The sequence below is a fragment of the Hyperolius riggenbachi genome, chromosome 7 (assembly GCF_040937935.1).
Source record: "Hyperolius riggenbachi isolate aHypRig1 chromosome 7, aHypRig1.pri, whole genome shotgun sequence".
NCBI lineage: Eukaryota > Metazoa > Chordata > Amphibia > Anura > Hyperoliidae > Hyperolius > Hyperolius riggenbachi.
The window spans coordinates 34804229-34831062 of record NC_090652.1 but is presented as its reverse complement, the minus strand read 5'-3'; the positions used below and the strand labels follow the sequence as shown (position 1 = coordinate 34831062).

General features: G+C 45.7%; 1 protein-coding gene across 1 annotated transcript in view; it reads left to right on the top strand.

Moving 5' to 3' along the window:
* The window catches only part of LOC137525971 (histone H1.3-like), a 265301-nt gene that overhangs the window by 6957 nt on the left and 231510 nt on the right, over positions 1–26834 (top strand). Inside the window, exon 4 of the mRNA XM_068247181.1 lies at positions 17120–17177. Coding sequence (XP_068103282.1) covers positions 17120–17177 — 58 coding nt within the window. The remainder of the gene's footprint in view (positions 1–17119; positions 17178–26834) is intronic.

The window sequence follows — 26834 nt, the reverse complement described above, 5'->3', positions numbered from 1 at the left end:
GTTGTTTTCACTTTATGCATCCAAGCAATGTTCACCTCCCATTCATTAGCCTATAACTTTATCACTACTTATCACAATGAACTGATCTATATCTTGTTTTTTCTGCCACCAATTAGGCTTTCTTTGGGTGGTACACTGGGGCATAGCTAGAAATGACTAGGCCCCATAGTAAAACATTTTTATCCCCCTCCCCCCACAACCTTCCAACCCCACGGACCTCCCACCCAAACATTCCTCAAGGACCCTCCACCCCAACATTCCCACACCCCTCTAAGTACAGTATAAGAAGCCAGGTCTATAGGTCTATAGGTGTCCCCAGTTTAGGTAGTAGTCAGGGACGTAACTAGAAATCACTGGGCCCCCTTGTGGCAACAGCAATTTAAACTAAATACTGTACAAACGTTTTAACTCATACATGAACATTATGGAAAATCCAAGTTGAAAATAAACTGTGAAGATAAACAATTTAATCCTTCCTACTCCTGAAAAAGATATTCATTTTTTTAGAACCTCCTAGTTTTATTTTCTGTTTTAAAAAGCTAAAAAAAGTAGGTTTAACCCCCCTGGCGGTATGAAAAATTCCGCCAGGGGGCAGCGCAGAAGTTTTTTTTATTTTTTTTTTAAAATCATGTAGCGAGCCCAGGGCTCGCTACATGATAGCCGCTGCTCAGCGGCATCCCCCCGCCCGCTACGATCAGGAAATCCCGTTCAAAGTACGGGATTTCCTGGAGGGCTTCCCCCGTCGTCGACGGAGCGGGATGACGTCATTGGGAGTCCCGATCCACCCCTCGGCGCTGCCTGGCACTGATTGGCCAGGCAGCGCACAAGGTCTGGGGGGGGGGGGGGGGGGGCGCTCGCCGCAACAGATAGCGGCGATCGGGCGCGGGCCAGCGGCGATCAGTGTGCTGGCGCAGCTAGCAAAGTGCTAGCTGCATCCAGCAAAAAAAAAATTATGTAAATCGGCCCAGCAGGGCCTGAGCGGCACCCTCCGGCGGCTTACCCCGTGTCCAGCACGGGGTTACCGCTAAGGAGGTTAATGCTATTGTCTCATATGATGTCAGCTTTTCCCATAGTCACGCAGTTAGCAATCATGTGACCCCCAACAAGACACATTCAGCAATCATGAGGCCCCTATCAAGACAAATTCAGCAATTATGTGACCCCCAACATGACAAATTCAGCAATCATGAGGCCCCCAACAAGACAAATTCAGCAATCATGAGGCCCCCAACAAGACAAATTCAGCAATCATGAGGCCCCCAACAAGACACATTCAGCAATCATGAGGCCCAAAAACAAATCATAAGGCCCCCAAGACAAATTCAGCAATCATGAGGCCCCCAGCAATACAAATTCAGCAGTCATGAGGCACATAAATAGACAGCATTTCACATAAATAGGCAGAATGCCCCCTTAATATGGTAGACACCTCTCACCTGGCTTCTGAATAGAGATGTAGCGAACTGTTCGCCGGCGAACGGTTCCAGGCAAACTTTGGTAGTTCGCTGCAGGCGAACTTTTGCGGAAGTTCGATTCGCCCCATAATGCTCTATTGAGCAAAACTTTGACCCTCTACATCACAGTCAGCAAGCACATTATTGCCAAACACACTGCTCGAGGCCCGCCCCTCCCTCCTCCTCCAAGCAAGGTCCTTATACAATTTGACTCACTTGTCTGCCTACACTAATTAATTAAGGGACAGCTGCTTCCCTCCTCCACCCTCCTACCGGAGGGTCTCATCTGCCAGGGAATTCCAGTATTTCAAAAGCCAGCTTACATACCGTGGCTGTGGATTGAACCCAGGTCTCAGTGTATGGTAGGTAACTAACATATCCATTATACCACCAACACTTCTAGCTGAAGCTAGCCTAGCATGTACAATTTATGCTCAATCCAAAAGAAAAATAACATTTAGCTTTTCTCCTGGCAGACTCAAAACACCAGAGCTGCAGCCACTAGGGCACACTCTATAGGCAGTAGCAGTGTTGGGAAGACTTGCCTAAGGTCTCCTACTGAATAGGTGCTGGCTTATTGAGCAGACAGAGCCAAGATTTAAACCCTGGTCTCCTGTGTCAGAGGCAGAGCCCTTAACCATTACACCATCCAGCCACTGCTTAAGGATATGTAGGCAGGCATGGCCTTGCCTTTTGTGTTCAACAGTTGTCAAGAGAAAAATTGGACAAGACAAATAACATTTATATCACACTTTTCTCCTGGCAGACTCAAAGCGCCAGAGCTGCAGCCACTAGGGCACGCTCTATAGGCAGTAGAAGTGTTAGGAAGACTTGCCTAAGGTCTCCTACTGAATAGGTGCTGGCTTACTCAACAGACAGAGCCAAGATTTGAACCCTGGTCTCCTGTGTCAGAGGCAGAGCCCTTAACCATTACACCATCCAGCCACTGGTTAAGGATATGTAGGCAGGCATGGCCTTGCCTTTCGTGTTCAACAGTTATCAAGAGAAAAATTAAACAAGACAAGACAAATAACATTTATATCACACTTTTCTCCTGGCGGACTCAAAGCGCCAGAGCTGCAGCCACTAGGGCACACTCTATAGGCAGTAGCAGTGTTAGGAAGACTTGCCTAAGGTCTTCTACTGAATAGGTGCTGGCTTACCGAGCAGACAGAGCCGAGATTCGAACCCTGGTCTCCTGTGTCAGAGGCAGAGCCCTTAACCATTACACCTTCCAGCCACTGCTTAAGTATATGTACCCAGGCATGGCTTGCCACCACCAACACTACATGCTGAAGCCAGCCTAGCATGTACCATTTATGCTCAATCCATTTATGCGCAAAAATACAATTCCGCAGAAAGCGGTGACCATCCCTACAAGAGAGAGAGAGAGAGAGAGAGATGAATCTACCTGGCTATCTGGGGTTCTCTTTGGACAACTGTTGAACACGAAAGGCAAGGCCATGCTACATATCCTTAAGCAGTGGCTGGATGGTGCTGCATATCCTTAAACAGTGGCTGGAACGTGTAATGGTTAAGGGCTCTGCCTCTGACAAAGGAGACCAGGGTTTGAATCTCGACTCTGTCTGTTGAGTAAGCCAGCACCTATTCAGTAGGAGACCTTAGGCAAGTCTTCCTGCTACTGCTTATAGAGCGTGCCCTAGTGGATGCAGCTCTGGTGCTTTGAGTCCGCCAGGAGAAAAGCGTGATATAAATGTTATTTGTCTTGTCTTGTTTAATTTTTCCCTTGACAACTGTTGAACACGAAAGGCAAGGCCATGCCTGCCTGCCTACATATCCTTTAGCAGTGGCTGGGTGGTGTAATGGTTAAGGGCTCTGCCTCTGACGCAGGCGACCAGGGTTCAAATCTTGGCTCTGTCTGTTGAGTAAGCCAGCACCTATTCAGTAGGAGACCTTAGGCAAGTCTTCCTAACACTGCTACTGCCTATAGAGTGTGCCCTAGTGGCTGCAGCTCTGGTGCTTTGAGTCTGCCAGGAGAAAAGCATGATATAAATGTTATTTTTCTTTTGGATTGAGCATAAATTGTACATGCTAGGCTAGCTTCAGCTAGAAGTGTTGGTGGTATAATGGATATGTTAGTTACCTACCACACACTGAGACCTGGGTTCAATTCCCAGCCACGGTATGTAAGCTGGCTTTTGAAATACTGAATTCCCTGGCAGATGAGACCCTCCTCCCTCTGGTAGGAGGGAGGAGGTGATAGGGTAGAAGGAGGAGGGTGGTCCAGGTATTAGAACCCATGAAACATGTTTTTTATCATTATTTTAGCCAGTAGAAGTTTTTGTAAATTTTGAAGTTCGCATCCCCATTGAAGTCTATTGCGGTTTGCAAACTTTTTTGCGAACCGAACTTTCCACGGAGGTTCGCGAACAGGGTTCGCGAACCGAAAATCGGAGGTTCGCGACATCTCTACTTCTGAATTCTCCTCTACTGGCTGCTGTGTCTGGCTGGCCTGGCAATACTGTTTTTGCCCGGATTGGGGATGATGTGTGGGCTGAAAGGCCTGGCAGTGATGCTGTGGCCTGGCTGGCGGTGATGCTGTGGCCGGGCTGGCTGGCGGTGATGCTGGGCTGTGCTTGGCTGGTTGAAGTAAATGCTGGCCTGACTGATGGTGATGCTGTGGCCTTTTTGACAGTGATTCTGGGCTGGTTGGCTGGTGGTGATGCTGGGCTGGCTGGCCTGGATAGTTTAGGTAGCGAAAGTTGCCCCTAGTTAAGGTAGCGCCAGGAGTCCCCCAGTTTAGGTAGTGACAGGAGCCCCCCAGTTCAGGTAGTGACAGAAGCCCCCCAGTTCAGGCAGTGACAGAAGCCCCCAGTTCAGGCAGTGACAGGAGCCCCCCAGTGTAAGTAGTGACAGGTGCCCCCCAGTTCAGGTAGTGACAGGGACCCCCCAGTTCAGGTAGTGACAGGGACCCCCCAGTGTATGTAGTGACAGGAGCCCCCAGTTTAGGTAGTGAGTGACAGGGACCCCTAGGTTAGGTAGTGAGTGACAGGGACCCCCAGGTTAGCTAGTGAGTGACAGGCGCCCCCCAGGTTAGGTTGTGAGTGATGGGGATCCTCAGTTAGGTAGTGAGTGACAGGGACCCCAGGTTAGGTAGTGAGTGACAGGGACCCCCAGGTTATGGAGTGAGTGACAGGGACCCCCAGTTAGGTAGTGACAGGGACCCCCAGGTTAAGTAGTGAGTGACAGAAGCCCCCCAGGTTAGGTAGTGAGTGACAGGCGCCCCCCAGGTTAGTTTGTGAGTGACAGGGACCCCCAGGTTAGGTAGTGAGTGACAGGCGCCCCCCAGGTTAGGTTGTGAGTGACAGGGATCCCCAGTTAGGTAGTGAGTGACAGGCGGCACCCCCCAGGTTAGGTTAGGCCCCCCGGGCCCGCTCAGGGCTGTTTTTGGGGTGCTGGAGGGATGGCAGCATGAGGGAAGAGCTTGGTGGCACATCGGTGGGGAGGGGGGACAGGCCTCCCCTCCCTCAACTCGGGTTCTCCCCTCTGCGCCCCCCTGCAGCACTGATTATGCAGGCGGCGGGACAGCGGCAGCAGATACATACCTTCCATGCGCTCCAATGGTTCTCCCTCTAGTGTCTGACGCGACTTCCTGTTTATACAGGAAGTCATGTCAGAGGCTAGAGAGAGGAGCATTGGTGGAGCGCACGGAAGGTATGTATCTGCCGCCGCTGCCTGCCTGCATAATCAGTGCTGGAGAGGGACGCAGAGGGGAGAGCCCGGGGGTGTCCCTCCTCTCCATTGATGTGCCACCAAGCTCTCCCCTCATGCTGCCACCCCTCCAGGTCCTTGCGGGCCCCCTGTGACGTAGGGCTCGGGCGGGCCCCATAGCAACGCTATGGTTGCTATGGTGATTGCTACGCCCCTGATGGTACATTTTGCTAAGAGCTACCTTACTGTAAATACATTTTAACAGTAAGAATAAGAAAAAAAATGAAAAAATGCATTATTTCTCAGTTCTTGGCCATTATAGTTTTAAAATAATGCATGCCTCCATAATTAAAACCCACGTATTGTATTTGCCCATCTGTCCTGGTTATTTCACCGTTTAACCACTTGCCGACCGCCCACTACCTATGGGCGGCGGCAAAGTGGCATGCCCAGGACCAAGTAACGCCAATGGGCATCGGGTCCTGGGACTGTTCCTGGCCGGGGATCGCGTGCTGTTATGCGCGTGCATCCACCGGCAATAGGCCCCGCCCACCCGCGAAGTCAACTCGCCGGCCGTTTGGAAGCGCCGGCGGGTTGTTAACCCCTCGATCACCGCGCTACAAGCGTATAATACGCTTTGTAATGTTTACAAAGCGTATTATACAGGCTGCTTCCTGCCCTGGTGGTCCCAGTGATCGAGCGACCACCAGGGCAGGCTGCAGCCACCCTAGTCTGCACCCAAACACACTGATCTGCCCCCCCCTGCCCTCTGATTGCCCACAGCACCCCTCAGACCCCCCTGCCCACCCCCTCAGACCCCTGTTTGCACCCAATCACCCCCCTAATCACCCATCAATCACTCCCTGTCACTATCTGTCAACGCTATTTTTTTTAAATTAGGTCCTAAACTGCCCCCCTGGGGGCTCTTGATCACCACCCCACACTCTCAGATCCTCCCCAGACCCCCCCCCATGTACTGTATACATCTATCCTCCCCTGTAATCACCTGTCAATCACCCGTCAATCACCCCCTGTCACTACCTGTTCGAAGTGTTCCTTTCAACACAAAAGCCACTGTTGATCCTATCCAGGGTATCACGCAAAATTTCTCCTGGAATCTCCCAGAACCCTTTGAAGCTCCGCAGAGATCCCAAGAGGCTAGAACGCTCGCCAGGCTCACTTGGAGAACTACCAAGAACCCCTATGGAACCTATAATTTTTCCGGATTCAGAATTACCAGGACACCCATCAAGATCAGGACTTTCAGGGACCACTTCTGGGGAAGCAAGCAGGCCGGCAATATCAGAACATGTCTCCACCGAGGAAGCATCTGAGCATGCTGGTAACCGAGGCACACTTGGGCTTTCTGGGTCACAGAGCACATCGGGGTACACCAGCACAGGAGAAACCTCAGGACATGTCGGGGAACTGCCAACCTCAGAGTCCGACACGAAAAGACCAAAACCAGGACCGGGCAGAAAATCATCACGAGTAGAGGTCACAGGTACTGGTCTTTCAAAAGAAGACTCGGACTCAGACTCAGAAGTTTCTGTGACTAATATCATCTAACCAAAACTCATCATGGACTACACATGAGTGAAGCTCCACAAGAGCTGCAAAGGTAGTCAGCATAATAGCAATGCCTACTGAAGTGGGCAAAACCTCAGACGGATCTGGGGGGCAGGAGGCATTTCCTAGAAGTTCTGCACCCTTTAGGAGGGACTTGGAAACCTCCAAAACATCAAACAAGACCTCAGAAGTGTCATTTTCCAAGTTTTCTGACAAGGATTCTGAACTATCCATGTTACAGGGCCAAACATTAAATACCTCCTGCGGACAGGGCAGATGTCCCAGGAATGGTTCTACCATATGCTGAGACTGAATTTCATCATCAAGACATCGATCATTGACTACACATGAATGAAGCTCCACAAGAGCTGCAAAGGTAGTCAGCATAATAGCAATGCCTACTGAAGTGGGCAAAACCTCAGATGGATCTGGGGGGCAGGAGGCATCTCCTAGAAGTTCTGCACCCCTTAGGAGGGACTTGAAAACCTCCAAAACATCAAACAAGACCTCAGAAGTGTCATTTTCCAAGTTTTCTGACAAGGATTCTGAACCATCCATGTTACAGGGCCGAACATTAAATACCTCCTGCGGACAGGGCAGATGTCCCAGGAATGGTTCTACCATATGCTGAGACTGAATTTCATCATCAAGACAAGATTACACAGGAATATCTAGTGAAACTAGCTCTGATTTTCTGAGTTTCGTTTCACTGCAGGCAGAATCCTCCATAGCAGTCAAACCAGACTGCAATTCTAAAATAGCAGAGAAACAGGTGAGAATAGTAGCAATACCTAGACGAGCCTCTAGGGTCACTGCAGAAAATTTTTACAAGGCAATATTGACTCATCCAGAGTACAGGGTGGGAAATCATTACTTTCCTCAGTATCAGATTCGCAAAACCAAAGCACTATCTCACCCCTAGACTCGGCTAACAATGTCCACTCCGAGGAGACAGAACGCAGAATTTGCGAATACAAGATCGCTTTAGGTTGTGAAACTGACGCTTCCAAAGCGCAAGCCTCCGCAATCTGTGGAGCGGACTGCAAGGTGTTCAAAGGGTTACTTTTGAGGCTGCATGGTTTAAGAATTTTCTCCATAGCAGGATTATGTGAAAAACAGGCATCAGATTGCACAGATTCAAACTCCAAACAAACAAAAGAGAATCTATCAGAATTCCCACAGGTGTCCACAAATGAGGCACACCCATTCATTTCAGGTCGCTCAGTGTTTAAACTCACTTGCTTTACCCCAGAAAGGCAGGAATAATCATGTGACAACGGTGTCTCTTTATTGGAATCAATTGGTTGGTGTGTGTGCAATTCATCCAAAATCGTCTGCCACACACAAATCACCGGATCCACAAAACACTCGTCACACTCATCAGAATCAATCAAAATGTACATAGAATCGAGACAAGCATTCAGAATATCTTCGCTTTTTGCGATGTAAAAATCGCAAAAGGCCTTCCAATCAAACTCCAATTCCTCCATCAAAGCTCTCAACTCCCACGGAGCAAATGGAGGTTCAAACAACCCTGTATCAAGGTAACATTCATATGGGTTGTGCTCAGGAACATGCACAGATTTTTTAACTGCTTTAATATAATGTATGATCCTACCTATAATAGGATCCACATATGCCTTTGCCTTAGGCAATGAAATCTGAAGCAATTCGAACATTCCCTCTACCCTGGGAATTTCGGTTGGGCTGGTCATTCTGTAACGTTTGTGGAATCGTTTCAGTGGTCAGCGCACCAGACGTGCGCTGACGCGGCGGAAATCACTGTAGAGGGAGATTCCCACCGGCAGATGGAGCTGTGGAGTACAGACAGACTGCCACAGATGCCAGATGGGAATTGCACGAGTTGAAGCAATGCAGGGCTGGATAGCCCTAAAAGAGAAAGAGCACAGAGACAGAATAAATGTGTGTCCACCAAACTAGTCGCCACCCAGCGACGGTGAACACACATCAGCAGAAACAAAGTATAAAGGCAATCGAGAGAGAGGCGATTGCCAGAAGTGACACAAGACTGAGCAGGACAGAGCACGAGAGTAGCAAAGGCACAGCAAACAACAATCAGAAGATAAGGAAAATAACAAACGCTAGCTAAACGCGAACACCACACTCATTCGCAACAGCGAACGCGTTTCTGCACGATCACCACGCGTTAGGCGCCCAGTGATAAGCGTGCCACCCTAACTGACAAATGACAGACAAACACGAAATAGAGAACGCAAATGCTTGCTAAACGGTTACCTCACCGAGCCTACAGCAAGCGTTCATATCAGACAAGACAGACAGAAAGACAGACAGGTGGGGCTGCCAGTAGCAACCGCTGCTCTGGCTAGCACCCCTACGGCAGAGATACAGAAGGAGGCACTGCCACTACCACTAGGGCAAGTGCGATCCAGACAGATAAACAGAAGGGCTACCAGTAGCAACCGCTGCTCTGGTTAACACCCCAAAGGCTGAGATACAGAAGAAGGGAATGCCACTACCACTAGGGCAAGTGCGATGCAGACAGATGGAGCAGCCAGCAGCAACCGCAGCTCTGGCCTACACTCCCAGACAGACAGAATGATTCCCTGTCGACCACCACTGGCGACAAGGCAATCGAGACACAGAAGGAAGCACTGCCACTACCATTAGGGCTAATGCAATCCAGACAGATAAACAGAAGGGGCTACCAGTTGCAACCGCTGCTCTGGTTAACACCCCAAAGGCTGAGATACAGAAGGAGGCACTGCCACTACCACTAGGGCAAGTGCAATCCAGACAGATGGAGCAGCCAGCAGCAACTGCAGCTCTGGCCTACACTCCCAGACAGACAGAACGATTCCGGGTCGACCACCGCTGGCGACAAGGCAATCGGGACACAAAGACTGTACAGGCAAAACAGATAATACAATCTGACTGCACTAGAGGGAATGCCTAGTACAGTCCCAAGAATTACTCTAAGATAATCTTTGACAAACAGGCAAGGCTGAAACTCTAGGAGTGTTTATCAGTAACAAACCATGAGGATGACCAACCAAGGATTCTGGGAGAACATGGTATTTATACTGCCAGCCTTCAAGGAGGCAGCTAGGCAATCTGCATAACAAATATATGCAAATTCCTCAGCAGCAGAGCAGGTCTGAAACTTGCAAAGCAAAGACAGGTCTCTTTTCCAGAGACCTGCAGCCCTCAGACTTAAGGAATGGTCAAACAGCTGTCTGTCTGTGCAGACAGCTGAGCGGATCATTACAGTGGGCTGTGCCAACAACTAAACTGCAACCATTCTTACACTGTTAATGGCAGGGTTCCCAAACTTGACACAGTTGACCACTGGATGACTGGGAATAATATTGAGGAAAGTGGGTGGAGCCTACAACAGCCAGTTAAAATTCACCTGTTGATTTTAAACGGGAATATTCACATTTCTGCCATTCTTACACTCTTAATGGCAGGGACCTCAAATCTGGTACAGTCAGTCACTGGGACTGAGGTTTAAATTCTAAAAAGGGGGCGGGCAAATAGCCAATCAGGTTTGTTTAATTTCAATGGGAAAATGCCACTTATTGATGCCAAAGACCCCAAAGCTCATAAACGTGGTCATTGAGTGACTGTGTGTCAAGTTTAGAGATGGTGTGCAGAGCCAAAAACAACTAACTTTTTACATGGGAAAATATAAACTGCAGCCATTCTTACATTGGTAATGGCAGGGTTCTCAAACTTTACACAGTTGGTCACTGGGTGACTGGGATTAATATTCAGAAATGTAGGTAGAACCTACAACTGCCAATCAAAATTCACCTATTGATTTTCAAGGGGAAGATTGAAACTGTTGCCATTCTTACACTCTAAATGGCAGAGGCCTCAAATCTGGTACAGTCAGTCATTGGGAGATTGGGGTTTAAATTCTAAAAAGGGGGCGGGCCACAAACAGCCAATCAGATTTCTTTGCTGGATAAACTGCTTCCATTCACACAATTTTGATGCTAGGAACCCGAAAGCTCACTAACTTGATCGTTGAGTGACTGTGTGTCAAGGTTACAAAAACTGGGTGGAGTCAAAAACAGATTTCACTGGAAAATTGTAAACTGCAGCCCTTCTTCACTGTTAATGACAGGGTTCTTAAACTTTGCACAGTTGGTTACTGGGTGACTGGAATTAATATTCAGAAAAGTGGGTAGAGACTAAAAAAGCCAATCAAAATTAACCTGTTGGTTTTAAAGGGGAATATTAAAATTGCTGCCATCCTTGCACTGTTAATGGCACAAGCCTTAAACCTGGTATAGTTGGTCATTGGGTCACTGGGAAAATACAAATTATTGATGCCAAGAACCCCAAAGCTTACAAACTTGGTCATTGAGTGACTATGTTTCCGGGTTTCAAAAAGTGAGTGGAGCCATAAACAAATTTCACTGTGAAAATATAAATGGCAGCCCTTCTTACACTGTTAATGGCAGGGTTCTCAAACTTTGCCCAGATGGTCACTGGGTGACTGGAATTAATATTCAGTGAAGTGGATGGAGCCTATAACAGCCAATCAAAATTCACCTGTTGATTTTCAAGAGGAATATTTAAATTGCTGCCATTTTTACACTGTTAATAGCAGATGCCTCAAACCTGCTACAGTTGGTCAATGGGTGACTGGGGTTCAAATGCTGGAGAGGGGTGGAGTCACAAACAGCCAATCAGATTTGTTTAATTTCAGTGGAAATATACAAATAATTGATACCAAAGACCTCAAAGCTCGGATTTGTTTAATTTCTATTATACAATTATTGATGCCAAAGCTCACAAACTTGGTCATTGAGTGTTTTTATGTCAGGGTTAGAAAAAGTGGGCGGAGCCAACACCAGCCAAATACAAACCCGGACAATGCCGGGGCATCAGCTAGTATCTAATAAAATGCCCCTGTCATAACATGAGCCAATTAGGGTGATTGGTCTTTGGAGGTAGTACAGTTTCAGGAAGGTGGTGATCGCAGAATCACCTTACTTAGACATGAAGCCTGGCAGATGGAAAGACTGGGGACTCGGTCACCACATGGCCTGAATGAAGATATTAGTCTCAGATGCTTCCTATGATTATTGGTTAGCTGCACTCTATCGTCTTGAGGGTTAATTATTTCTTAATCATTTGCCCACTCCCCAATTGTTTCGGTGTGGTGTGTAAGAATTGTCTTCATATGTTCACATTGTTTCACCAGATCACTAATCACTTGACAAAGGGCCTCTAGCCCGAAATGATGTGCTGTTATGTGTGCTGTATCACCGCAGATGTATCTATATACAGTATATAAAATTGGATGTACTGTATGTGTGTATGTGTGTATGTGCCGCGATTACGCAAAAATGCCTTGACCGATTTGAACGAAACTTGGTATGCAGATTCCTTACTACCTGGGATGATATGTTCTGGGGGTCTCGTATCCTCCCTGAACACCTGGGCGGAGCTACAAACAGCAAATCCGATTCCACCCATTTATGTCAATGGAAAAAATGGAAAAGGCTGCCACTCTCACAGTAATCAAGCCAGCGTCCCCATACTTGGCATAGTTGTTCACTTGGTGACCAAGGTTACAAATCCAAGAAAAGTGGGCGGAGCATAAACCAGCCAATCAAATATTCAGCCATTCATTTTAAATGGAAAAATGTAAACTGCAGCCATTCTTACACTCTTAATCGCAGGGTTTTTAAACTTGGCACACTTGGTCACTGGGTGAATGAGATTAAGATTCAGAAAAGTGGGTGGAGCCTACAACAGCCAATCAAAATTCACCTATTGATTTTCAAGGGGAATATCGAAACTGCTGCCATTTTTACACTGTTTATGGCAGAGGCTTTAAACTTGCACCAGTCAGTCATTGGGTGACTGGGGTTCAAATTCACCAAAAAAAGGGGCGGAGCCACAAACAGCCAATCAGATTTCCTTGCTGGATAAACTGCTTCCATTCACACATTTTTGATGTCAGGAACCTGAAAGCTCACAAACTTGGTCATTGAGTGACTGTGTGTCAAGGTTACAAAATGTGGGCAGAGCCAAAACCAAATTTCACTGGTCAAATATAAACTTCAGCCATTCTTACACTGTTAATGGCAGGGTTCTCAAACTTTGCACAGTTGGTCCCTGGGTGACTGGGGTTAATATTCAGAAAAATGGGTGGAGCCTACAACAGCCAATCAAAAATAACCTGTTGATTTTCATGGGGAATATTTAAATTGCTGCCTTTCTTACACAGCAGATGCCTTAAGCCTGCTACAGTTGGTCACTTGGTGACTGGGGTTTAAATTCAGAACGGGGGTGGAGCCACAAACAGCCAATCAAATGTGCTTAATTTCAATGGAAATATACAAATTATCGATACCAAGGACCCCAAAGCTCAACTTGATAATTGAGTGACTGTATGTCAAGGTTAGAAAAAGTGGGTGGCGCCAACAGCTACATTTTTTACATGGGTAAATATAAGCTGCAACCATTCTTAAACTGTTAATGCCAGGGTTCCAAAACTTGACAGAGTTGGCCACTGGGTGTCTGGGATTGATATTTAGAAAGTGGGAGGAGCCTACAACAGCCAATCAAAATTCACCAATTGATTTTTCAAGGGGAATATTTATATTAATAATAATACCATTCTTACACTGTTAATGCCAGAGGCTTCAAACCTGATACTGTCAGTCATTGGGTGACTGGGGTCCAAATTCACTAAAGACGGTGGAGTCACAAACAGCCAATCAGATTTGTTAGATTGATTTTAGCCATTCTGTCATTGGCAGGATTCTCAAACTTGACACAGTTGGTCACTGGATGACTGGGATTAATATTCAGGAAACTGGGTGGAGCCTGCAACAGCCAATCAAAATTCACCTATTGATTTTCAAGGGTATTATTTACATTGCTGTCAATTTTACACTCTTAATGGTAGATGCCTCAAATCTCGTACAGTCAGTCACTGGGAGACTGGGGTTTACATTCTGTAAAGGGGGCGGGCCACAAACAGCCAATCAATTTGTTTAATTTACAATGGAAAAATGCATCTTATTGATGCCAAGGACCCCAAAGCTCATAAACTTGGTCACTGAATGACTGTATGTCAAGGTTACACACAGAGGGTGGAGCCAAAAACAACTAACTTTTTACACGGGAAAATATAAACTGCAGCCCTTCTTACACTGTTAATGGCAGGGTTATCAAACTTGACACAGTTGGTCACTGGGCAACTGCCTGAGATTAATAGTAGTATATCAAGAGGCGCCCCAAATTGCCAGCTATATACTCCTTAGGGGGTCACACTGCAGCTGCTTTCAGGATATATCCTCTTCATCCACAGTAAATCTTTATGCAAGCGCTGCTGGCTTTGTATAAAGATGCCTGAGATTAATATTCATAATAGCAGGTGGAGCATACAACAGCCAATCAAAATTCACCTACTGAATTTCAAGGTGAATTTTGAAACTGCTGCCATTCTTACACTGTTAATGGCAGAGGCCTCAAACCTGCTACAGTCAGTCATTAAGTGACTGATTGAGCCAATTTTGATTGGCTATTATAGGCTCCTCCCACTTTCCTGAATATTAATCTCAGTCACCCAGTGACCATCTGGGCAAAGTTTGAGAACCCTGCCATTAACAGTGTAAGAATTGCTGCAGTTTATATTTTCCTAGTGAAATTTGTTTTTGGCTCTGCCCACTTTTTGTGACCACAGTCACTCAATGACCAAGTTTGTGAGCTTTGCGGTTCTTGGCATCAATAATTTGTATTTTCCCAGTAAAAAACACCTCCTCGGTGCATTGATTGCATCTATTCTCCCCTCTAATCACCCCCTAAGACTCCCATCAATCACCTCCTGTCATCCCCTAGCACTCCTATCCATCAGATCAGGCCCAAATCTGCCCCTGCGGGCTTCTGATCACCCGGCCCAACCCTTACCCGCCCCACTGCAGTAACAGATTTTTTTTTCTGATCACTGCTGGTCTCTACGACTTAATTGTGGCTGAGACCAACCGTTATGCCACACAATATGCAACCGCCAATCCAAGAAGCTACCATGCCCAGCCTTTTCGGTGGAAACCACTTCAAGTTTCCGAACGTAACATTTTTTGGGGCCTTCTCCTTAACATGGGTCTAGTCAAAAAGAATGTATTGCAATCTTATTGGTCTACGCACCCAATACATCACATGCCCATGTTCTCTGCTGCCATGTCCAGGTCACGATTTGAGAACATCCTGCACTTCCTGTATTTCAGTGGCAATACAACCTGTCATCTAAGAGGCCATCCTGCTTATGACTGGTTCCACAAAATTCGGCCCCTCATAGACCACCTGTCATCAAAATTTGCAGATGCTTATACCCCTCAACAGTCATTTTGAGGCATTTGGTTTCCAGACTACTCCTCACGGTTTTGGGCCCCTAAAATGACAGGACAGTATAGGAACCCCACAAGTGACCCCATTTTAGAAAGAAGACACCCCAAGGTATTCCGTGAGAAGTATGATGAGTTCATAGAAGATTTTATTTTTTGTCCCAAGTTAGTGGAAAATGACACTTTGTGAAAAAAAAAAACAATAAAAAACAATTTCCACTAACTTGTGACAAAAAATAAAATCTTCTATGAACTCACCATACTCCTAACGGAATGCCTTGGGGTGTCTTCTTTCTAAAATGGGGTCACTTATGGGGTTCCTAAACTGCCCTGGCATTTTAGGGGGCCTAAACCGTGAGGAGTAGTCTGGAAACCAAATGCCTCAAAATGACCTGTGAAATCCTAAAGGTACTCATAGGACTTTGGGCCCCTTACCGCACCTAGGCTGCAAAAAAGTGTCACGCGTGGTATTGCCGTACTCAGGAGAAGTAGTATAATGTGTTTTGGGGTGTATTTTTACACATACCCATGCTGGGTGGGAGAAATATCTCTGTAAATGGACAATCGTGTGTAAAAAAAAATCAAAGAATTGACATTTACAGAGATATTTCTCCCACCCAGCATGGGTATTTGTAAAAATACACCCCAAAACACATTATACTACTTCTCCTGAGTACAGCGATATCACATGTGTGACACTTTTTTTGCAGCCTAGGTGCGCTAACGGGCCCAAAGTCCTATGAGCACCTTTAGTCTTTACATGGGTGCTTACAATTTAGCATCTCCCAAAATGCCAGGACAGTAAACACACCCCACAAATGACCCCATTTTGGAAATTAGACACCCCAAAGTATTCAGAGAGGGGCATGGTGAGTCCGTGGCAGATTTCATTTTTTTTTTTGTCACAAGTTAGCAGAAATGGAAACTTTAAAAAAAAAATTTTTTGTCACAAAGTGTCATTTTCCGCTAACCTGTGACAAAAAATAAAATCTCCTATAAACACACCATGCCTCTTAGTAAATACTTTGGGATGTCTTCTTTCCAAAATGGGGTCATTTGGGGGGTATTTATACTATTCTGGAATTCTAGCACCTCATAAAACATGACAGGTGCTCAGAAAAGTCAGAGATGTTTCAAAATGGGAAAATTCACCTGTTGCACCATAGTTGGAAAACACTATAACTTTTACCCAAACCAAAAAATATACACTTATTGGATTTTTTTTTTTTCAAAGACATGTAGCACAATAAATTTGGACAAACTGTATGTAGAAATTTTACTTTAGTTGAAAAATGTCAGCACAGAAAGTTAAAAAAATCATTTTTTTGACAAAATTCTTGTCTTTTTTGATGAATATAATAAAAACTAAAAATCACAGCAGCAATCAAATAGCACCAATAGAAAGCTGTATTAGTGACAAGAAAAGTAGGTAAAATTCATTTAGGTGGTAGGTTGTATGACCGAGCAATAAACCGTTAAAGCTGCAGTGGTCTGAATGGAAAACAAGTGTCTTATGGGGTTTTATGACTGCAGTCCTTAAGTGGCTAATAAAAAGATCTAAACAGTTTTGGAGTTGTCTATCCACCTTGCACAGGCTGGTCTTGTCCTGCCTCAGGTTTCATGTTTTGTCAGGTCAACTTGTCAGGGGCTGATGGCGGGACCCATTCCAGCATCCTAAATATACTTTAAAATACATTTTCTTAACATTGCCCATACTCTCCCTACAAGTCATTGTGACAGATGAACAGTGTCTACATACAAAACCAAGGCAGGGCACTGATAAAAGTTGTAAATACCTAGAATAAGTGGATTTTCAATAAAAATGTGCACATTGGTCTCTGTTGCATGTAAATATGTCAGTATTTGAACAAAACAGATTTACCCTGAAAACTTGCTCCATTGGTAGTAGAAAGAAAGGACAGAGCTTATATTTATTGTCTGAGACAGTTAATATAAAACAGAGGGTTAGAGGTTAATGACAGTTACTGGAAGCTATTGCTTTATCTTGCTGAGCCAAAGTATATAAAGATAATGAAAGATAATACAAACTTATTTTTCTTTTCTCTTTGACAGACTGAACACCTGAACTTGACTCTCAGGAAAGAGCTGAATGATGAGGCTTCAGTAAAGGGTATGAACATTTATATTATAACTAAACAACTGATAAATAAGGATAAAGCAGTGGGGCACATTTGAGGTAGATTAAGTGTTTGTCATGAACTACAAAACATTTCTCATAAGTTATTAACGCATCAATTGATAGCAAACAGAAAAGTCATTCAGAATAACATAAGCACCCTTTTCACTTTAAATGGGCGCAGATTTTTTTTTCTCCGTAAACACATGTGTGCTGTGGAGAATACTTTGGAAATGTACACAGTATCACCCTTTATGGTAGCAGTAATGCATGGGTGCACCCATGTAGTTGTCGGTAGCGTCCCTACCCCCGCCCTCTTTTCTTGTATTGTGCTGTGAGAGGTATTTTAGACATTTGGATGCTGCAATTGCACACAGCAGCTCCATCTGCTTTACCTTGCATGCACTGATATTCGCTGTCTGCGACAGGACCAGCTACACCTCACTCTTGATCAACTCATAGGAGTGTAGGGGGATCAGCAACGATACCCTGTGTCATTTAAGCGACAGTGTATGAGAGCACAATATTGTTGTATGTTGTCAGACAGACACATGTCGAGACACTCCGACTGAGGGGGTGATTCTCGTCTTTTATCATTATCTATGTTTATGCAAATAAAGAGACCTTTCTTTTTTTTATAATTACGTATAGGGCCGGCCCTTAAAGATAACCCGAGGTGGGATTTACTTATGCTAGTGGGCAGAGGCGGGACAAGGTCCTCCAGCACCCAAGGCTGAGACACCAAAGTGCGCCCCTCCATCCCTCCCACCCCAGCCATCACACACTGATTGCTATTAGACTAAGAGGGCCACAGGGCCCACAACCTCCCCAACACCTTAATATCTAGTTATCTGGCTTGCAGTCACTGCTATGTATCCCCTTTTCTTATTTCTTTCTGCTTCAAACACAATTAGGGATGACAGCTGAATGAATTGTGCTCCCCCTCCTACACTGCGCCCTGAGGCTGGAGCCTCTCCAGCCTATGCCTCGGCCCGGCCCTGCTAGTGGGGCACAGAGGCTGGTTGTGCACAGTAACACCAGCCTCTGTTGCCCCATGGTGTGCCTCCAAGACCCCCCTGCGCGCCGCTATACCCCCCGCAGTGCTGGCGACACGCAGCGTGTCGCCAGCACAATGTTTACCTATGCCTGTCTATTAGCGCCGCTCCCCCGCCTCCTCCGTATCGGCGCTACCCACCCGCATCCCTTCCCTCCCGCTGATTGGAGGGAAGTGACGCGGGCGGGTAGCGCCGATACGGAGGAGGCAGATGTCGCCAGCACAATGTTTACCTCTGCCTGTCTGTTAGCGCCGCTCCCCCGCCTCCTCCGTATCGGCGCTACCCGCCCGCCTCACTTCCCTCCAATCAGCGGGAGGGAAGGGACACGGGCGGGTAGCGCCGATACGGAGGAGGCGGGGGAGCGGCGCTAACAGACAGGCAGAGGTAAACATTGTGCTGGCGACACGCTGCGTGTCGCCAGCACAGCGAGGGGTATAGCGGCGCTCAGGGGGTCCTGGAGGCACACCATGGGGCAACAAAGGCTGGTGTTAGTGTGCACAACCAGCCTCTGTGCCCCACTAGCATAAGTAAATCCCACCTCGGGTTCTCTTTAAGGGCCTTAGTGTCGAGGTAATACAGAATTAACCATTTGATATTTTCAGGCAGTATATTTACATTCTGAATGTTTAAGTAGTAATCCCTAAGATTACACACCAACGTCCAGCAGAGGTGGTGGGTGCAGGACCAAGTAGCCAAAGTCCATACAAGTATCCAAAGAGGGTCCACACACCACTTTAACTGGAACAATTTATAGCCCCCTCACCTTATACACACAATCAGTCAATCGTGTGTATGGTGATGGATCAATAAAAAGTTCCATGTAAAGTGGTGTGTGGACCCTTTTTGGATACTTGTATTTACATCCTGAGATTTCATCTAAGCCTCCGGCCCCTTTCACACTAGGACATTTTAATTGCATCATATTACCCGTTTTTACCGCAGGGCAATGCTAAAGCAATGAAAGTCTATGGTTCATTGCCTACCTGATGTGGTGTGATGCGATGCGTTGGAAGCATCGCATCTGACGTAAAAGCAACAGCACATTACCGGGCAATATTCGCTGCGACGTGCATTGACTGGAAGTCATGTATTTTAAAGATTTTTGCATTGCAATGCACATATGCGGAAGCATGTTTTTTCAATACACTTCTGTGCAATTCTTATTTCAGCCACAGGAAGTGAGTGCTAGAGAACCTCACTTGTAGTTTGGCTTGCTGCCAGAAGTGAGATTACCGCACATTGCAACAGTAATCTCCCAAGCCTATTTTTAATGTTGCAGTGGGATGCGATCATCCAATCCACTGCACCTATAGCTTTGGTTGCTGGTATGAAGCCAGCCTCATGGACATAAATATTCATCTTCTGCTACTAATGAGCACAGCACAGCACATGTGCATTCATGCAGCTGTACTAATTATCCATGGGGCTTTGTCCGGCACTAATTCGGGATGCCATGCCATGATGGTGTCCAATCTCCACTCTCACATCATGCAGAGATGGGGAGCTAGAAGCGATTATCTGGTAAATATACTGCCTCTTTTTCATTGCAGCACAATTGTGCTCTCCTGTGTCATACCCCCCTGGCTACAAACTGTTCTTCCGAGGAGCTCACAATCTAACCCTTACGATAGTTAGCCATTGGGCTCGATTCACAAAGCCATGCAAACTGTTTAGCACGGGTGTGCTAAACAGTTAGCACGTGAAGTGCTGTTCGCTGAGTTTTGCGCTCGCAAAGTGCCGCGATTCCCGCGAACGCGGACTTTTGCGCGCGCAAAAGTCCACTAACGGCACTTCACATGCTAACTGTTTTGCACATCCGTGCTAAACAGTTTGCACGGCTTTGTGAATCAAGCCCATTGTCTTATGTCCCAATTGTAGTGTAAGACCACTGTTTATTTCTTTGCATATTGGGGGACCAATTAGCCGATCTGTTTAGGAGATGTAGGAGGACACCAGAGTACCCCAAGTTAAGTCACACAAACATGGGGAGAACATATAAACAATGCAGTGAGCAGCAGCAGACAGTGACTTATGTTCCCACTGTAGTCAAAGGCAATAGGCAATTTTTTGTTGTTGAGAGGCACAGACTAACCAGCAAGCTCATGGTGACCCAGAACTCATTGGGGTGTGTAAGGGACTACAATGGTCCTAAAAGCCCCCTTACTAAGATGTTAAGAAAAACAAAAATTTGCTTTCCTAAAACAGAAAGAATTTGCGATAATTCAGGTTAGAGTGAGCTCGAGATGTCTCCCAGGCACCACTGCTGAATATATGCAAATTAACCATTGTACCCTTAGAAGCTAAACACACCTCCAGAACCGCTGGAATGCAATGATGTGTCAGCTTGTTAATGTGTACAGAACCATAATAATCCAACATGCATACAGGCTGTTTCGGATTGTTTGATCCTCATCAGTGCATGGCATGGATTAATTTGGCTCTATGGAGTAGGGCTTGTAAATCCGAGAGGCACAGACTAACCAGCAAGCTCATGGTGACCCAGAACTCATTGGGGTGTGTAAGGGACTACAATGGTCCTAAAAGCCCCCTTACTAAGATGTTAAGAAAAACAAAAATTTGCTTTCCTAAAACAGAAAGAATTTGCGATAATTCAGGTTGGAGTGAGCTCGAGATGTCTCCCAGGCACCACTGCTGAATATATGCAAATTAACCATTGTACTCTTAGAAGCTAAACACACCTCCAGAACCGCTGGAATGCAATGATGTGTCAGCTTGTTAACGTGTACAGAGCCATAATAATCCAACATGCATACAGGCTGTTTCGGATTGTTTGATCCTCATCAGTGCATGGCATGGATTAATTTGGCTCTATGGAGTAGGGCTTGTAAATCCGAGAGGCACAGACTAACCAGCAAGCTCATGGTGACCCAGAACTCATTGGGGTGTGTAAGGGACTACAATGGTCCTAAAAGCCCCCTTACTAAGATGTTAAGAAAAACAAAAATTTGCTTTCCTAAAACAGAAAGAATTTGCGATAATTCAGGTTAGAGTGAGCTCGAGATGTCTCCCAGGCACCACTGCTGAATATATGCAAATTAACCATTGTACCCTTAGAAGCTAAACACACCTCCAGAACCGCTGGAATGCAATGATGTGTCAGCTTGTTAATGTGTACAGAGCCATAATAATCCAACATGCATACAGGCTGTTTCGGATTGTTTGATCCTCATCAGTGCATGGCATGGATTAATTTGGCTCTATGGAGTAGGGCTTGTAAATCCGAGAGGCACAGACTAACCATTTGTTGTTGAGGGGATCAGTTATTCTGTCTATGGGAGGTGTGAGTGGGATAAAACTAGCATGCTTTGAGGGAAGTAATGCAAACACGGGGAGAACATATAAACTTCATGCAGACAGTTTGCATGAATTTTTTTTCCCCCCTTGATGACATGATCAAAAATGCCACCCAGGAATGTACATATAAGTAGTGGTAACATTAGCCAAGGTAGGAGAACCTGATTTAGATGTGTGTCAGCAGTCTGCAGCAGCAGGCTGAACTCATACAAACTGTAAGAATGGAAACTTAATTACTAGTTTGCAGCATAAACTGGATGTCATGAATAGAGATGTAGCGAACGGTTCGCCGGCAAACGGTTCCAGGCGAACTTTAGTGGTTCGCGTTCGCCTGGACCAGGCGAACTTTTGCGGAAGTTCGATTCACCCCATAATGCACTATGAGGGTCAACTTTGACCCTCTGCATCACAGTCAGCAGGCACATTGTAGCCATTCAGGCTACACTAAGCCCTGAACCCCACCCCACCTTATATAAGGCAGCCTCTGGCAGCCATTAGAGTCACTCATCTGCCTGCTATTAGACAGACTAGGGAGAGCTGCTGCAGATTTTTTCTCCTAGGGAAAGATTAGTTAGGCTCTTGGCTTGCTACTGGCTGATTTTTATTGCTAAAATAGCACCCCTCAACAGCTCTTTTGAGAGCTAATGTTCTCCTGATGCGTTTTTTTTTTGTGTGTGTTGCTCAGTGCTCACTGACACTGACATTATACAGCCCTATCTGTTGCAGCTGGACCTTGGTAATTGTTATTACTGTGCCAGCCAGGCCCTGCCTAGCTATCTATACTGGGACACCAACCTATGCCTACCTAACTACTGGGGCACCTACTTACCTATACGGGGACACCTACCTACCTATACTAGGGGACCTACCTATGCCTACCTACCTATACTGGGACTCCTACCTATGACTACCTACCTATACTGGGTCTCCTACCTATGCCTAGCTAACTACTGAGGCACCTACCTATGCCTACCTACCTATGCTGGGACTCCTACCTATGCCTACCTACCTATACTGGGTCTCCTACCTATGCCTAGCTAACTACTGAGGCACCTACCTATGCCTACCTACCTATACTGGGACTCCTACCTATGCCTACCTACCTATACTGGGACTCCTACCTATGCCTAGCTAACTACTGAGGCACCTACCTATGCCTACCTACCTATACTGGGACTCCTACCAATGCCTAGCTAACTACTGAGGCACCTACCTATGCCTATCTAGCTATACTGGGTCTCCTACCTATGCCTAGCTAACTACGGAGGCACCTACCTATGCCTACCTACCTATACTGGGACTCCTACCTATGCCTACCTACCTATACTGGGTCTCCTACCTATGCCTAGCTAACTATTGAGGCACCTACCTATGCCTACCTACCTATACTGGGACTCCTACCTATGCCTACCTACCTATACTGGGACTCCTACCTATGCCTTCCTACCTATACTGGAGCTCCTACCTATGCCTAGCTAACTACTGGGACACCTACCTATGCCTACCTACCTATACTGGGACTCCTACCTATGCCTACCTACCTATACTGGGACTCCTACCTATGCTTACCTACATACAAGAAGATAATAAGGTTGTTGCTTCATTGTGGACAGACCAAATTTGATCAGCTGGACAGTCACTGTTCTATCATTGAGCTACCACAGCCCGGCGACCATATGGGCTGGAAAACTGCCACGGCCTGCACTCTGGCCATGTTGTGCACCAGTCCAGCACGGCCGTCACTACGCAAACAGCTGTTTGCGGTGCGTTACACAGTGAATTTGGTGTGTCAGTGTGAAGCAGAACTCTAATTACACTCCCTGATTGATGTATACACATGCAAGATGTTTAAAAGCACTTTAGGCCTGCAATTTAGCATTCAATGTGATTTCTGCCCTTAAAACGCTGCTTTGCGTCAAATCCAGATTTTTCCCCGGGACTTTTGGTGTCTATCCCACTCCGCCACTTGGGGGTCCAGGTGTTAGACCCCTTGAAACATGTTTCCATCACTTTTGTGGCCAGCATATTTTTTTCTATTTTTCAAAGTTCGCCTCCCCATTGAAGTCTATTGCGGTTCGCTAACTTTTACGTGAACCGAACCTTCCGCGGAAGTTCGCGAACGGGGTCCACGAACCGAAAATCGGAGGTTCGCGACATCACTAGTCATGAATGCCACCTATCAATTTGATGCTTAAATTACTACTGTAGTGGTGCTTGTCAGCAGAAGAAGCCAGGCCTCATGACATCAACATACACTGAGCATTGGGGATGGGAGGGGGGATTGCATGAAGCTGTAACAATGCATGGAACTACTGCTCCCAAAATCCCATATAGAATCCAAGGGCATACTGCTGACTAAACTTGCCAATCCTTTAATGCTGACCAAAAGGCTGCCCAGCTCTCAGGGCAGTGGTCTGATGACTAAAAACGGTGATTCCAAGCTCTCAGGCCTGCTAGAGAAGTTGGTGCATGTCACCCATGATGGTGAACAAATAATGCTGGGACCTCCTCGTATGCGGAGAGAAACCGGTGAGAGGCACAATGCGGTGAGGAGCAAGAACCCTCGATCAGCACAGCAGTTCAGTTCCAGATGCAGGGTAATAGCCAGACACCAGCAGCAAATCTTCCTAAAAAGGAGAAAACACGGGAAGAAGTTGAGAGTGAATTATAAGGCCAGTACAAAGGAATAGTAGAAGGAGGTTGAGAACAAGCTGTCTCATGTTAAACAGGAGCTGTCAGCCATACTATCTCAGGAAAAACAACAGCACATATATAAGTAGATAAATACTTGCTCTACGTACATAACGTATGTATTGCACTATCCACATTTTTATTTTAGTGATTTTACTATAGTAAAAAAAAAATCCTTCTTAGGATTTTCCATTTTGACTTTTTATCTTGAAGCTAATCCTGACATAATTTCCTCCCTTACTCTGTCTGTCTATGCATTGCCCACCCTCTTCCCAGTCTTTAGGCACTCCCACCCAGATCTGCAGTAGAAAGTGCATTGTCTCAGAATGAGTAAAGTTTTAAAAATCACTCATGCGCCTATATATACCATCACATATACAGTTTTATTCAATTCATAAATTCAAATTCATATATATTACATTAATATGCAAGCAAACACTAGCCAACTTTCTCAGTCCCACCTCCCTATGGTAAACAGTCTGGCACACGCCACAACATATACCTATAGATTGATTCGCTGAGTAAACTTCGTTTTCTAGCATAAAATTGCACCAATCCCTATAGCACCTTTCCAATGTTAAAAAGTGTTTTTGCACCTTAAAAATGGCAATAATAGCCTTTCTTGTTTAAAAATCAATAAAATAAAAATAAAAATAACGTCCTGTGAGCTCACAAAGGTATAATTCATAAATCCAACAGGAAAAAGTTCATGTTAAATAGCTTGGATCTCGTCTTGCAAAGCTTTAGGCATACAATTTCATATACATCCACCAGGAGTAAAGTGGCTAATTCCGCATTCCTTGGTATGCAAATTAGATCTTGCAGGATTTTGTATAAGCAGATTGCATTTGCACAGACCTCTAGAAACAAATAGCGTCCTGCAGAACTTTACAAAAGCAGAACTTTTCAAAACTTTTCAAAAACAGATAACGTCCTGCAGACTTTTCAAACTTCCATTTCTTTGCATAACATTCAAGCAAAATAGCGTGCTGCGGGTCCAAAGGACAGTTCAAATAACTCACACAGCTTAAGGGGTAGATAACTGATTCCTTTATGCTTACGGTTCCGCTATGTCTTCTGGCAGCACGAGCCCCGGCCGGTGGCTCCCGTGTTAACCTGACGTCTGCCGCGGATGTTAAGCACTTTGCTGAAAAATCGTTCCTCAGATTCAATCTGGAACTGTAGAGGTGACGTCACCACTCCGACAACCCAATTCCTATTGGCCAATCAGAGAGGAACGGAGGTGTGGGAGGGGTAAACAGAAGGGAAAGAAGTTTTAGCCAATCAGGCTGCATATCTGGCTGGTGCGTGACGAGATGACAGACACAGATAATATGCAATACAGTAATATAAGGTCTAGACCATTCAGTACTTGTGCACAAGTATTACTCGAGGTACAAAGTTGCAAAGCTTAATCGTAGTCAAATATTAGCAGGGTCAGTAACAGGTATCAGATGTCAGTCGTATTGCAAGGATTAGACAGTAGCAAAGTCAGGGTCAGGCCGAGTCGGTAACGTAAATCAGATGGCAATCGTACAGAAGGACTAGACTGGAGCAAGGTCAAAGACAGGCAAGAGGTCGGTACACAGATAAACATACAGCGAGATAATACTTCAATAATATCAGGAGGATATTACAAATTAATTACAAATTACAGCTATCAATAAAGATAAACAACAAACGACTGACTAACTAGAGTACATATATATTGTGAATCTACACAATATCTTGATGTAGCTCAGAGGTAGCTAGCTAGGCCAAGAACCAGCGAACTGATTAGTATCAAGGCCAGTGAGTGAATGAAAGCACTGGCCTTATATACAGATCCCAATCTCCATAAACCACTCCCATAGTGAAGGCACTTCAGTGACCTCACCACTGACCTCAGCTAAACCCTCCTCCTTAACCTATAAGGTTTGCCGGCCTTCGCGCGCGCGTTTGGTCGCACGCACGCTGGAACTCACCGCCGGAGGGGAGCTGGGGTTGCCGCCAGAGGATATCTGCTGTGAAATCCTGCCGCTCGCCCGGACCATGCCGGAGACGCCACGGGACCTGCCGCTGGAAGGTAAGGATGTTACACTGCATTAGTTATGTCTGAGGGGAAAGTAAAGAACACAAAAGAAAACCCAGCATGCCCTGCAACTTCCTTTGTGCGGCAGATGTACCAAATAAGAGCCAGGGAAACTGTGGAATGATTTTTTTTTTATGGAAAAGTAAGAGTAATTTTTAACTTTTGGATTGCCTGGTTAGCATCTTTATTACTTGTTTACCAGATAAAAATAAATAATTGATTTTTTTTTTTATGCCCGACAGTTACGATTTAAAATCAAATCCTTACTTACCTCTTATCTTGACTCCATACAGTCAGCTGTCTTTTGTAAGGGCTCAGACACACTATAAGCGCTTTTCCGAGTGCTTTTTGGCCTCCGGAGCTCTCTGAGAGCTTTTTAAAAAATGCTCCCATTGACTTATATTAAAATCACGGGAAAAGTGTGGTAAAATTGCGCAATTTTACAGCGATCACAATTTTACCATGATTTTAATGTAAGTCAATGGGAGCATTTAAAAAAAAACTCTCAGAAAGCTCTGG